Below are 15,226 nucleotides of genomic sequence, written 5' to 3'. Positions count from 1 at the left end.
ATCCTCTGTCACTAGCTTGCCTCCCTCATTCAGTAAGGGGCCCACACTTTCCTTGGCTTTCTTCTTGTTGCCAACATACCTGAAGAAACCCTTCTTGTTACTCTTGACATCTCTTGCTAGCTGCAGCTCCAGGTGCGATTTGGCCCTCCTGATATCTTTCCTACATGCCCAAGCAATATTTTTATACATATGGGGAACTGAGGGAAAGACAGACTAAGGGTAAAATTTTCAAAAATCTCTAAGTGCCATTTTCAAAAGGACTTGAAGTCTAAGTCTTACTGAGTCATCTGGATTTAGGCTCCTGCATACCTATGCCATTTTCAAAAGTGACTTTGGCATTTTTTGAAAATTTTACCCAAGATGACTTGCTCAGAGCAGAGAATAAACCCAGATCCCCCAAGTCCTAAGCTAGCACCATGACCATTAGATCATCCTCCTTTTCAGTGTCTCCTATTAGCACCCAGGCAGCACTGAGGAGAAAGCAGGAAGCAATGAAAAAATGTGAAGGAGTAGGGAGAGGGGGGCAAAGAAACAGGGACAGATGGATCCAACCATTAGAGAACATTTCCTTCCAGGGCCCGGAAATGAATCCAGGATTCCAGAGACAAAACATTCTTCTGCTGTCAAGCAAATAGGCATGAACTCACTGGCAAAACACATTTTCTCCCTCTTCCAGTGGATTGTCTACATGGAAGATAACAGCCTACTGCTGCTACCAGTTATTCATTCAGTTAGCTCAAGTTGTAGAGGTCTGTGTTGTGGAGCTAAAGATCCCAACCCTGCTAACAATCTATATGGGGATCAATATTGATCTGTCTGATTGAATTTGTGCATTTTTCAGTTGTCTTTAAAAAAATAAATAAATAAATAAATAAATAAAAATAAAACAACACACACACACACACACACACACCCACCCACCCCCCTTGGGAAATTGCATTAAAAATGTTTAGGGCCCTACCAAATTCACGGTCATGAAAAACACATCACGGACCATGAAATCTGGTCTCCCCCCGTGAAATCTGGTCTTCTGTAGGCTTTTACTCTATACTATAGAGATTTCATGGGGGAAGATCAGTGTTTATCAAATTGGGGGTCCGGACCCAAAAGGTAGTTGCATGAGGAGAGTCACAAGATTATTTGAGGGAGAGGTGGGTCACGGTATTGCCACCCTTACTTCTGTGCTGACTTCAGAACTGGGCTGCCAGAGAGTGGTGGCGGCTGTTGGCACTGAAGTAAGGGCAGCAGTACTGTAACCTCCCCTACAATAATCTTGTGACCCCCCCGCAACTCCTTTTTGGGTCAGGACCCCTTCAATTACAACACTGTGAAATTTCAGGTTAAATAGCTGAAATCATAAATGTATTATTTTTAAAATTCTATGACTGTGAAATTGACCAAAATGGACTAAATTTGGTAAGGCCCTAAAAATGTTAAAAGAACACTAAAGTAGCAAAGTCATGTACTCAGAAGTTAGGAAGCGTAAGATTAGGGTTGCCTCTGCAAACATAATTCAGCCCCTTCTGTGGCTCCATGATGATAATACGGACTTTAATCACATACTATTTTTCCATAGAACCCGTCTCCTTCAGTGCACAGGCTGGATGGTGCTTAAGGAATGAAACAGGGTTGTGTAACAAATGAGGATGTTTTCTATAGGTTCCCTGCTTCTTTGGAAGGTGTGTGGTGAACAAAGAGGGGATTGCAGAAAGAATAAAGACTGTCTCATGGTATGATGGCATATACAAACCATATACCGGGCAACAAGGGGCTCAGGAGCTGCTCTGAGCTCAGCACAGACTGGAGAAGAAGTTAAAAGGAGCAGAACAGCTCACCTGTGGGCAGGCCAGGGAAGAGAGAGGACCTACACCTTGCAGCTCCTGAGGGAAAGCAGGATATCTCCCATCCACAGCTGCTTGAAGGTCCCCCCCCCCCCCCCCCAGGGAAGGGAGGACCTACTTTTGATAAACTCAGAGGGAGGCATTTCCCTCTCTCACATACTAACCCAGCTTGTGTGTATTGATTCTGTGTTTTGTTTATAGACTGCCCCTGAAGGGAAGAGACTTAGAACTGAACTGACCAAAGGGCCAAGGCATGGAGGAATCAGCTGATGCCCCAAAAGGGAGAAAGCTGCCATGCCTGGACACAAGGAGGTGCCATGCAGTGAAGTGACCCCCTTCATGCTTTCCTGTACAGAGTGTGAACAACAGACAGATGATAGGAAGTGGCCCAGGGAAGGCAGCCTTAAGGCACTCCTGGGCATTAGACCCTTTTGTTGCCCTTACAGAGCCCTGGGCTGGAGTGGGAAGGCGCAGTCCCCCTACCAAAAACCCCTCTGCAAGTCAAAGGGCCTAAGCCCCTGACTACTAGGCAATGCTCCCCACGAGTGAAGAAGACCACCACAAATGGTTAAGGCATTAGAATGCCATCCTAGAGAACTGGATTCTACCACTGCCTTTTCCACAAAGCTCCTACGAGATGCTGAGCAAATCACTGAAATCAATCCTTCCACCAGTGGTCACTAATTGTGTGTTCCTAATTTTCTGGGAGCCTAGCTTGACACACCTGGGGCCACATTTGCAAAAATGCTGAGCTTTTCAACTGTACATGAAGTCGAAGGGGTTATGTGCTTTGAATAGGAAAGGTGCTAAAAAACGTTAAGTACTATTTAAAAAAAATCAAGCTTTAAGCGTCTAAGTTGGGCACTCAGAATTAGAGAACACTTGATAACTTTGGCTTTAACGTCACTTTCTTGGTTCTTAATCTGTAAAATAGGGATACCACCATCTGACTTTGCATGGGTACTGGTAAGAGAATCATCTGAAAATAATGTCTGAAGCCCCAGATGCTACAATGAATACATCATAGCAACACCCATGAGGAAATTAATAATTTTCTATTCAGTGCAGGGTTTGGATAGTGTATGTTTTAATACGGCCTGGAGTCACTTTGAATGAGAAAGATAAGAAAAATATCAAGTATCGGGGGGGGTAAAGAAAAATACTGAATAACTACCCATTCATTGAGCACTGTCCTTTCCATGCACTAAATGAGGCAGGGGTCCTGTGGAAACAGTAGTATGTGATTATAAAATTAAAGATGGTATTATAATGTACAAGGGGTCTGAATTAAGGTACAGTGATTCTTTAATGTAGGTGTCGGCTCCCCGCCCCTCCAAATATATTTATACATAAGCAAAGAGGGATTCCTGCTACTCTGCAGTAACTATCCTATTGCATGAATGCCTTGCCTCCAAGGGAGCACAATGGCAACTGGCCCTCAGCATCCTGTGTTCAGTGCATCCCCACTTTACCAAGAGAGAAGGGGGAAAACTAGCTGATGATCCCCTACTCTTCATGTGCTATCACCTTCTCCCAAAGGTGCAGGGAAAGCCAATGCAGGAGTGGCCCATTGCATGTGCACTTAAGAAATCAATCAAATTTGAAGACTCTGGAGGAACAGCTGTATAGGGGGAGAAGGAGAGGTGCTTGTTATGCAGATTACCATATGGACATGATTCTAAGCAGTGTTTGGAGGAAACTACACACACAGGCTGGAGGAGTATGTATAGGGAAAAGCCAAAACCAGATCAGTATTCACAGAAGTTTTACCTTTTGTTTCTTCCTGTTCTGTGGGACTGCTGGGGAAGATAAGAGGATGGGATCTAAAGGCATCAGGAGAAGGAGTAATTAGGTCTGAAGAATAACTGCAGAGGAATACATAAAATAAATAAATAAAATCACAGATCACTTAATGCTTTAGTTATTTCTCTTACTCCACAAGAGTAGCTCTAGCCTTTCACAATGGGAGCCTGCTTCACCAGCTAACACAATCAAGCCAATGAGCCTAAATCCCTCAAATGACTGCAGAGGAGTACAGGCAGGGGACCCGCAGCTCAGATTCCATGTAGCAACAGTCTACAGATCACAACAAAGCCCAAAAGCAGGGAGAATCCTACGTATTCAGACTGCAGTTAAAATAACTTGACAGATGTGAAAACAAGCATTGTACTGACATACAGAAAAAAAAAAAAACTATCAAGAATGGAAGAGACATCTAATTCAGTATCTTGTCTCAGATAATTGCCAATATTGGATACTTCTGAGGAAAGTGCAAGGAACTCTGGGGTAGAAAGTTATGCAATAACATCCTTCGGTTAAAAAGAAACCTGCCCAGAGAGGAAGTTAGTGGTTGACTTATGCTCTGAAGCATGTTCCCTTATTTATCATCTCAGGTACTTATATGCTCCCCATTATCAAAGCACCTGAATGCCTCACAATGTTTAATGAATGTACCCTCACAGTGATAGGGAAATGCTATTATCCCATTGTACAGATGGGGAACAGACAGACAGGCTAAATGAGTTGCCCAAGGCCATACAGGAAGTCTGTGGTGGGGCAGGTACTTGAACCCAAGCCTCTCAAGTCCATTGTACCCTGTTTTTATTCTACCTAATGAAACTGTGCATTACTCCTCATGTTAAGGCAAGATCTTAGTAAAAATCAGATTGCGCACTAAGATAGCACTGAAGTCAATGAGTTTTACAGATTAGTTATACATTGTACACAAATTTCCTCTCAACAACTTTAAACTGCTGTCTTTGAGTTTAACTATGTCCCCTTGTTTCTTCTATTATGAGAAGAGATAAATGGGAATCATTCATATCATTCATTGTTTCGTATCCTTCTATCACATGAGGATGGAGTACCAGTTCTGAACTGTAGCCCAGGAAAACATGATAGAGGTGTGCAGGGGAAAGAAAAAGGCCATATTGGAGATAGTCAGGGATGGAATTTGAAGAGAGGAACTCCAGAAAGCAGCTGTAAACAGTCTGTTCAATTAATTTAGACATGAAGGGGAGAAAAGAGATGGGGCAGTAGCTGCAGGACTACATGGAGATCAACTGTGCGGAGGTTTTGTTTGTTTGTTCTAAAGGTGGGGGAAACTAAAGCATGCTTGTACAGTAGAAGGAGAAGAGAGACAGATTAATAAGGACAAAGGGTGAAGAGAAGAATGGGTGAAAGGGAGATTGGGACCTGGGTGGGGTTACGAGGGTAGGCTGAAGGATTAGAGGACAACACCAGAAGATGAAAAGCTCCTGCATTAGTGACAGGGGCAATGGGGAAAGTGGTGGGAAGGAAAGGAAGGCTTAGAAGTCGTATCAAAATTTGGCAGTTTTGTCGGGGGAGGGGAAGGGGGGAAGGAGAATCAGTAAAACTCCTGTGTAGAGTGAAGTGGGGCTGGGGAGAGGCTTGAGAAAGGAGTCAAAGGTGGTGAACAGGTGAGTGGAACTGCGCACGTGGGAATCTGAGTGGAGAAGCAGAGGGCTTGGCTAGGATGGTAGCAGAACTGAAGGAGGAGAGAATAGTAGTGGAGAAAGTGACCAGGCTCACTGAACTACTGCCAGATGTTCTGCTGTGAGAATGTGGCAGTGGAGGACGCAGATGATGGGGAAGAGCTAGGGCGGACCGTGTGATGGGAGAGAGGGGCAAAGAAATCAAGTGTGGAGGGGAGTGTAGAATGCAGAGAATTGACAACCATGTCATGGGAAGAGACAACAGAGAGGAGCAAGCTAGGGTGGAAGAGAAGTCGCTAACACTGATGGTCTGGAAGTCTCAGAAGCATAAGATGGTGGGCAGCAGGCAAGAGGCAGATACCTGGTCTCTCTCAAGATAGGCTGATTGGTAAAGTGGGGGACTCGGTGATGAAGAGGAGATTAGTGCTTGGTGAAGATATGAATGTCTATCCTAGGGAATGGAAGAGTTGATCCAGTTCACAGGTCAAAAGAAGCAATCTGTTCTATCCTTTACCGGAAGAGTTATCTTTGTATCATCAGCAGAGGACTTTGTCTGACCACAGTCATCTTTAGTACCAGTCAACTTCCTCCCAGTTTCTCCTAATTTAAACTATACGCCTCCACCCTAGCCACAGAAAATTAACAAGGTGTTTTTGCATCAGAAGTATGGCTCCTCTGAATAAAATGGAGATATTTCCTTTTGTGTAGGCACTCCTTTCCCCAAATAGATCCTCAATGCCTAACAAGTTTTAAACCCTCTTCTTTACATCACCCTCTTCTCAGCTGTAGGTAGACACTCTGAAGAATCCCCGTTCAGTGAGCTTTGCACTGAAGTTTATTTCAGAGACAGCTAGCAAGGAGATCCTGAAGTGTGCATGGAGCTGGGGACACCTTCCTCAAGAAAGCTATTGGGAGTTCAGGAAAACTGATAGAAAGTAAAATAATGTAGCTTAATTTTTTAGTTATCACTTTGGAGGCTAAAACCAAACAGATTTTACAACTCCTCTACATCCTGCAACTTGGCATAACCTGAATAGAACCAAAAGGCAAAAAAGAGTATAATTCTCTCCCAATCAGCATGAAGTCCCCACTCATCTAACAGAAAACCCTGTAAGGTCCCCTATTCCCCTTGAGGAAAGCTAAAGGTTACCAATGAGCCCAGTGTCTTCCCCCCCATGGAAACCCATGTGAAAAGCCAGAATTATACTTATTAGCTATTAAGCTTCAAAGACTTCAGTTTGCAGAAAACCACAATTACAATGTAATCCATGTTGGAAGATTTAACCCCACCTGCTGTGCTGGGCTGTTTGTCTCAGTGACTTTCATCCCATGCAGGACAAGTGCATATTAGAGATGTTGTGTGGGGTTGTGTTGTTGTTTTGTTTTTTTGCTTACGTGGAAAGACGCTCCTGACCAAGGGACCCCTGCACAGAGAGATGCAGGAGGTGCAGTGTGCCAGCAGGGGTGCACGCCACGGAACCTCCCACTTCCACCCTGGTTATGGTACAGTCACTCTCTGAAGCTATTTGAAGCAAGAGGAAACAGACTGGATTATTATAAAGCAAGTTATCCAGATAAAATCATGAGTGATGAGTTTCACTTCTGCAAAGTTACCTCCCAGTTTGACAAAGACCAATATTCTCAGTGAGACAAAAAGGGATTTTGGAACCACAGCTCCAAGGCACATGAAATGCAAGTGTCATATTCCTAAAAGATAAAAGACTTGTTACTGGCTGGCAAAAGTGGCCTGCTCTCTCATACTGATTATAAGTGTTTACACTAAAGAATTGTAGGAAAAAATTCTCAATGGTTCCAGTACCAGCTCAGCCAAATCAATGTTAGAATTGGTGGGAGCACTAGTATAGACAAGGCTCTGGCAACAAAGAAGAAAACTTACTGCTTTTACCGTTTTCGTTAGATAAGTAGATTTTACATCCAGAAGGTTTAACAAAGTTATATCAATTTAACTAAAGCGGTTTAAAAATCACACCTGTTAGTTAAGCCAGTGCAATTTTGTTTTGACCCAGCCTTTAAACCACGATCGAGTCACCTTTTTAAACTTCTTTTCAATAAACTAAGTAGAATGTCTTAAGTCTCTCATGGTAAGGCATGTTTTACAGACCTCAATTCATTTTTATGACTCTTTTCAGAAACCTCTTCAATTTTTCAATATCCTTTTGTAGTGTGGATACAAGAAGGGGACACAATATTCCAGTAGTAGTCTCATCAGTGCTACATATACACAACTTCCCTATTCCTCCTCTGTATATTCCTGTTCATACAGCCAAGTTTTGCTAAACTTACTGAAAGGCAAGTGTAACTGAAATATGGTAAAAAATTATTCTGGCTGCTGGAGCCTTTACACTAGCACTTGTACCAGTTATAATGCCAGTTCAGCTGAACTAATAGGAATTTTTGGGGTAAGTTTCCCCAACCTGGACAAGGCTTAAAATATGTGCCCATGCTTTTTCTAGTGTCACATAAAAACGATTAGCAGTTTTACTGCCATGTTTTGGGGGGGGGGGGGGGGAAGCATGCAGGGAAAAGTGAGGAATACTCAAACAACCCATTCTAATGACATTATTATGATTCACCTCAGAACAACGAGAGAACATTTGAACGCTCCCCACACAGGTGAAGGCTGTGTTTTGCTTTCCAGAGTACTTTCACATGAACAGAAACATTAGTTTAATCAAAACACACCCAAAGCATTCTGCCCACTGTAACCTGCTTCCCTGTAAGATGCCGTCAAAGGGCACATCTGCCCAGTAATGTCCCTTAAAAAGTCCATACAGTCGAGATATTCAAACATTTTGCCATCTGGAATCCAGTTTAAATCTTGTATAAAGTCTTTCAAAGTTAAAACCTATGAAGTCTTCATCCCAATTTCAGCTAGGCTGAGGGTCTGTCGTCTCGTTACAGTTCAATATTTTTGCCCCAAACCCAAGCTGGGCATAGCCCTTCCCGCTGAGGATTGGTCTTCCTGATCTCCCAGCACCTTGTGCCTAGAGTTTGGCCTTCTCCATTGGACTTCCCCCCTCTGATGACTTCCCCCTGCTGATTCAGGGCCTCATAGGAGCTTTCTTACTCCTAGTGTTTCCAGGCAGCTGCAGACAACCACCCTTATAAGCCCCGTGTGCCTTCCCTCAAGTCCAGTTGGGCAGCAGATAATCAATCCAGTTGCGCTGGACCTTACTTCCTCTTAAAGGGGCCAGTCACCCTGTGACAGATGCATAGCCCCCAGCTAAATAATAGAACAGTGACTGCTCCCTTGGGATGGATACTTTGGCATTAGTTGGTCTATTTTTACCTGTTGTGTGGCTCTGGGGAAACATATCTTCCTGAGTTGACAAAATCTCTGACTCCTGCAGACCAGGATCAGGTGTCTTCTCAGCCTGCAACCCACTTTCAAGCACGTCACAGACAGACATTTGTATCCTGCTGATCTCTTTGTGTTGCTGTGGAATTCTGGGAGAGCTAGACATAACCTCTAACCTGGGAAATTCAATTTATAGTAGTATTGCAGAACTATCATGAATATTTACCAGACCAGGTACAAAAATCTTCTCACTTGTCCTCACCACGATAACAGGGACAAATAAAATATTTTTACCCATGTCAAAATACACCTGCCCAAGATGAATATGGGGTGGGGGTAAATAGAATTTAAAGCTGAGTTAAACACTTTATAATAAAAAGTAAACTCAAGGTTCTGATTTCAGCTCATTACAAAGTTGCAAAAAACAGGTTTTAAATAGAATTTTAAAACATTACTTATTAGGGCTGTAATTAATTGCAGTTAACTCATGCAATTAATCTCAGTTTTAATCGCACTGTTAAACAATAGAATACCAATTGAAATTTATTAAAATATTTTGTTTTGTTTTTTCTACATTTTCAAAAATATTGATATCAATTACCACACAGAATACAAAGTGTACACCACCATTACACCACACCAATACAAAGTGGCCACCATTCCAGAAGACATGCTTCCATGCTGATGACACTCATTAAAAAAATAATGCATCAATTAAATTTGTGACAGAACTCCTTGGGGGAGAATTGTATGTCTCCTGCTCCGTGTTTTACCTGCATGCTACAACATGAAATATATGGCAGAAGTCTTGGCTGATAACTCACCATGTTGTTCGTTTTAAGAACACTTTCACTAGAGATTTGACAAAATGCAAAGAAGGTACCACTGTGAGATTTCTAAAGACAGCTACAGCACTTGACCCAAGATTTAAGAATCTGAAGTGCCTTCCAAAATCTGAGTGGGACGGGGTGTGGAGCAAGCTTTCAGAAGTCTTAAAAGAGCAACACTCCGGTGCAGAAACTACAGAACGTGAACCACCAAAAAAGAAAATCAACCTTCTGCTGGTGACATCTGACTCAGGTGATGAAAATGAACATGCATCGGTCTGTACTGCTTTGGATCTTTATTGAGCAGAACCCTTCATCAGCATGGATGCATGTCCTCTGGAATGGTGGTCAAAGCATAAAGGGACATATGAATCTTAAGTGTATCTGGCACATAAATATCTTGCATCGGCTACAACAGTGCCATGCAAATGCCTGTTCTCATTTTCAGGTGACATTGTAAACAAGAAGCGGGCAGCATTATCTCCTGCAAATGTAAACAAACTTGTTCAGCCAATTGCTCAGACAAACAAGGAGGAGGACTGAGTGGACTTGTAGGCTCTAAAGTTTTACATTGCACTCAAAAACAAAACAGTTATGTAACAACAACAACAAAAATCTACATTTGTAAGTTGCACTTTCACAATAAAGAGATTGCACTACGGTACTTGTATTAGGTGAACTGAAAAATACCATTTCTTTTTTACAATGCATATATTAATAAAAAATAAATACAAAGTGAGCACTGTACATTTTGTATTCTGTGCTGTAACTGAAATCAATATATTTGAAAAAGTGGAAAACATGCAAAAATATTTATATAAATGGTATCTTTTAATGAACCTGACAGCCCTATTACTTATTGAACAGGAAGCGGTCATAATGAAAACTGGACAATGCAAATGGAACCTAAAGAATACACTTTGCTAGTTAACAGTGAAACTGGAGAGTTTAACTGCTATAAGTTTTATAATTAAGAATTACTAATAAAAAAAAAAAACTTAACTTTTTTGGTTAAACAACTTATTATAAAACTTACAACAGTGAAATTCTCCAATACCCAACAGAGTCCCTGCTGGGAGTATCATTAGACTTCCGAAAGACCACAGCCAATTCCCTGAAAACAGGGACAGACAGTGGCATGGGTTTCAAAATGTCCTTTAATAAATATATTGCTTTCTAAAGTTAAAAATGAAACACTAACATTTTCTTCTAGCCTATTGCATTGCCACATATTTAAAAAAGGGGTCATGTTTCCTTGAATGCTCCTGCATCATTTCCAACCCACCCCCTTCCCAGCCAGGAAAGGATGGGAGCTCTCCTCAGCCACCATTACTGGGACATTCCTTTCAGCAACTTCCACTATAGGAAGTTCTTCTCAAGCAGTGTGACAGGGCACTGAACCAGAACTGCTGAGCCAGCCCTCTGTCACTCCAGCTCCAATTAAGGGAGGTGAATTGGAGCTGGTTGGACCACCTGGCCCTAATTTGGGAAGCAGAAACAGCTGCTGCCTAATTAGGCTGGGGTTGTATAAAAACCGGGGGCGGCAGGAAGAAAGGGAAAAGGCAGGTAGTGGAAGCAGGGAGGTAGCTCTCTCCTTCCTTCCGCCTGCAGAGGATAAAGGGTTACTTAAATGGTGAAAAAGTGGTGGGAGCACAGCCTGTAAATAAACTGCACCAGTGGTTACTGAGCCCAGGGTCTCTTGGTCTTAATCAGCCCAAGGGGCAGGAGCCAAGAGGGCCCTGCAGCACATTGTTACAATGAGTAATCCTTGCTGTTTTCTCAGCTTTCCTCCTTCTGCATGCCCCCACCCAAGGTACCTACAGAGAGGGCAGTTGTTTTACCTTCCAGACTTCTCTTGCTGGCACTGTGCACCTGTGTAACTTTCTCCAGCGGACAGAGCTTCACTCCTAACTATGTGCAGCTCTAGCAGGAGACACAGAAAACATTTGTTACTCAGTTTAAATAATCTGTGCTGACAAGTATCAACGAGTGTGTTTGGCACTTCACATTACACAGATATCAACACAACCCTGTCATGAATTTACAATATAGAAGGTCCACTGATAGAGAAAACTAGAAAGGGATTGTGAGATCTGTAGCAAAGAATAGATTCAGTGTCAGATGTTCTGGATTGTTAGAAGCTAGTTAAGAAAAGAGGCACTCACAGAAAGACACAGATGTTGACACTTGGGCAACACCACAATAATGAAAGAACAAGCCGAAGGAAACAGGAAGTCAGAATTCTCCTTTTCAAGCTTTGGGCAGCTTTAATATCATTCCTGATCTTGTACTTCCTATCAGAGGAAACATGCCATCTACAACTCAAAAGGAAGCAGAGAGAAATTTACCATCTAAGGAAAAGGTCTTTATGAACAAGACCATTTACATACCCTCATTAGGGTCATTCCTCATGGGATTAGAACAGGTAGGGACAGTGCCTGATGGCTGAAGCTGGTGCCCTCTGCCCTCTTCGTTCAATATTGAGTCTCCCTCAAAGTCCTGGCTTTGTGAGAGTTCCAGAGCTCCAAAACCCACCTGCGATGTGCCAGAGTCTAGCACCAAACATCCATAAAGAAAAAAATAATTTATGTACAAATTGCCATTAGAATTAAACACCCATTGCACACTGAAACAAAATAGTTAGCTAGCTCACAGACACGTTCCCAGACAGAGGACACAAAGGACCTACTATGACTATGAGTAACTACCCACAGAGACAGAAAAACTCAGCTGCTCTCAGTACTCTACAAAAGCTGCACAGCCCCTCTTTAATAATTAAAAAAAACCCAACAACATAATAGGTACAATGGTTGACATTAAAAAGCCATCATTTGCCAACAAGTTACCAAACAATGGTATCAGGTAGTGTACAGTATCCCAGGAAATAATTGTGGTAATTCAGCCTCCAAGTGTAGCACTTGTGGGTAAACGCTAACTTTTAATGACAACCATCACATCAAGTTTCTTTTATTGCTAGCATAACAAACTTTTAGGAAAAAAACAACTATTTTCTAATGATCTGGCTACTTCCATGCCCCTCCTAAGCCCCTTCCTGTCCTAAAGACCTGAGCCAGCACAAGGATAAGAATTACTCCACTGACATCTGAGAGGGTGTATGGGTGGGTAGAAAACTGGTGGTTTTCAAACACACGGCACACAATCAGTATTGATTTCTAAAGCCCCAAAGTATTTGGGGATGAGCTCTCTAGGCGAATTGTTGATTTCTTAACAGTTGCTTCATATTATCTTAATCTGATGGGAAACAGTGAACCTGCTGAAGGGGAAAATTATATAATGCACACACATGCTAGTGGAGCTCCAAGCAGATTTTAATGCTCTGAGGAAGTCACGGAAGGCTCTAGAGCAGAAGAATTACCTTCAGCACCCAGCAAGTGGGTAGTGCAGTGTGCAGCATCTTCACCTGCCTCCTCAGCAGCAGCTGCTACCATCTCAGGAACCCTGCAGTGGAGAGAAGAGATGATTTGGACAGTCAGAAATATAGCACACTGGGTTTTTTCTTCAGGCTGTTTTCTTATTTTTATTTTTGTTCACACAAGTCCCTCAGACACCCTCAGCATCTTTAAAAAAAAAAAAAAAGAAATCAGTGTCCCTTGAATTCAGGGCTGTTCCTCAGTAGATTCATAGATACTAAGGTCAGAAGGGACCATTCTGATCATCTAGTCCGACCTCCTGCACAGCACAGGCCACAGAATCTCACCCACCCACTCTTATGAAAAACCTCACCTATGTCTGAGCTATTGAAGTCCTTAAATCATGGTTTAAAGACTTCAAGGAGCAGAGAAGCCTCCCTCAAGTCAACCATGCCCCATGCTACAGAGGAAGGCGAAAAACCTCCAGGGCCTCTCCAATCTGCCTTGGAGGAAAATTCCTTCCCAACCCCAAATATGGCGATCAGCTAAACCCTGAGCATATGGGCAAGATTCACCAGCCAGATACTACAGAAAATTCTTTCCTGGGTAACTCAGATCCCATCCATCTAATATACCATCTCAGGGGATTAGGCCTATTTACCCTGAATATTTAAAGATCAATTACTTTCCAAAACCCATTATCCCCTCATACCATCTCCTCCATAAACTTATCAAGTAGAATCTTAAAACCAGATAGATCTTTTGCCCCCACTGCTTCCCTTGGAAGGCTATTCCAAAACTTCACTCCTCTGATGGTTAGAAACCTTCCTCTGATTTCAAGTCTAAACTTCCTGGTGGCCAGTTTATACCCATTTGTTCTTATGTCCACATTGGTGCTGAGCTGAAATAATTCCTCTCCCTCTCCAGTATTTATCCCTCTGATATATTTATAGAGAGCAATCATATCTCCCCTCAACCTTCTTTTAGTTAGGCTAAACAAGCCAAGCTCCTTAAGTCTCCTTTCATAAGACAAGTTTTCCATTCCTCGGATCATCCTAGTAGCCCTTCTCTATACCTGCTCCAGTTTGAATTCATCCTTTTTAAACATGGGAGACCAGAACTGCACACAGTATTCTAGGTGAGGTCTCACCAGTGCCTTGTATAATGGTACTAAAACCTCCTTATCCCTACTGGAAATGCCTCTCCTGATGCATCCCAAAACCGCATTAGGTACATCTGAACCATCCCAGAGGATCACATAGATATCCAGGAAATGTGCTAAATTTCACAAATAGGGTTTTCTTCTGCATTCTGAACTGATTTGCTATTGTACTGTTACACATCAGTTAACCCCAGCAGCACCGGCATTCCTGCCTATGCCACCACATAAGGGGGAAAAGGTCATGAAGATAATCCCTCTAAGACAAATAGAAATGGAGTTGGAGATGGGGACAGGGACAAAGACAAGAAATATTCTATCCACCTGTTCTTCCTGGTAGGCTGAGGCAATCGATCAATAACTTGGCTGACTGAACCTGTCACGTCCTGATGGGTAGAACTGTCCATGGGCTCTGAAAACATAACAGGCCATTAGAATGGATGAGAGGTAAACTTCTAGCTATAGGGACGGACACAGGAGTGAGGAAGTCAGCAGCGCTCTGACAAGAACAGCTCACTGTTATACCTGCTTAGCCCACTCACCCCTTCCAGGGTCACATGCTCTGATACTCAGCTCTCCACAATAATTCCCAAAGCCCTTGTACCATCCTCTCCAAAGCCAGCAACCTCCAAATGTCTCATCAACACAAGCATTGCAGGAGAATGAATTTTAGAGCAATCGGAGAATGTTAACTTCTCAAAGATAAATAAATGGTAAAGTTACTTATGCTCCCTCACCTGTGAGCTGTTTTTCCTCAAGGCCTCTGTCTTCTCCTCCTCCTCCACCAGCAGCCAGTTTGCTACCCTGAGGGCTGGTCATCATCTCCTGAAAAACACATGCACCTGATTTCTACATCTCCAGTTCTTCATTAGGCACCTGGAGAGAATTCAGCCTAAATTGAGCTTATTTCTCCCACACAGCCCAAGAAAACACACATATACTTGCTGGATAGAAACTTGTATTTCACTTCCTTCCTACCTCCCTCAAAGGAGTTTCCACTCACCAGTACTGGGCTCTTGCAGTTGGGAAGATGTAGGGCTAGCAGGCTGATGCAGCCATGAGCAGTGTCTTCCTCGATCACTGCACTCTCTGGCTGGGAGTCCTCAACTATCAAGCAGGGAGTGTCCTGCTGAGAGAAGCCTAAATCTAGCTGGCTCTGGCTGGGGTCCATCCACTGCCCTAAAGAGAGAAGACAAAGGGGTCAGTGCAGCTGGAACTTGCTCCAGGTACTGTGGAAGTTATTCTGTCTCCCTC

At 42.8% G+C, this 15,226-nt stretch overlaps 1 protein-coding gene across 13 annotated transcripts in view; it reads right to left on the bottom strand.

Annotated features, from left to right (window-relative positions):
- The window catches only part of TP53BP1 (tumor protein p53 binding protein 1), a 64,866-nt gene that overhangs the window by 48,796 nt on the left and 844 nt on the right, over positions 1–15,226 (bottom strand). For 4 of the 13 annotated variants that reach the window (XM_043493894.1, XM_043493895.1, XM_043493893.1 and 1 more), the window contains exons 2-11: positions 14,976–15,151; positions 14,710–14,797; positions 14,297–14,384; positions 12,819–12,901; positions 11,833–11,994; positions 11,284–11,365; positions 10,479–10,556; positions 8,607–8,791; positions 6,692–6,818; positions 3,612–3,706 (exon numbers count right to left, since the gene is read on the bottom strand). In XM_043493894.1, the coding sequence (XP_043349829.1) occupies positions 3,612–3,706; positions 6,692–6,818; positions 8,607–8,791; positions 10,479–10,556; positions 11,284–11,365; positions 11,833–11,994; positions 12,819–12,901; positions 14,297–14,384; positions 14,710–14,797; positions 14,976–15,143 (1,156 nt within the window). In that variant the 5' untranslated portion in view covers positions 15,144–15,151. Of the gene's footprint in view, positions 1–3,611; positions 3,707–6,691; positions 6,819–6,910; positions 7,436–8,606; positions 8,792–10,478; positions 10,557–11,283; positions 11,366–11,832; positions 11,995–12,818; positions 12,902–14,296; positions 14,385–14,709; positions 14,798–14,975; positions 15,152–15,226 lie in introns of those variants that run through there. The other 9 variants (XM_038418572.2, XM_043493896.1, XM_038418571.2 and 6 more) reach the window with 7 other exon arrangements.

This window comes from Dermochelys coriacea, chromosome 10, assembly GCF_009764565.3.
Source record: "Dermochelys coriacea isolate rDerCor1 chromosome 10, rDerCor1.pri.v4, whole genome shotgun sequence".
Taxonomy (NCBI): Eukaryota; Metazoa; Chordata; order Testudines; family Dermochelyidae; genus Dermochelys; species Dermochelys coriacea.
Note: the sequence above shows the minus strand (reverse complement) of the source record. Positions and strands in the feature narration are given on the sequence as shown.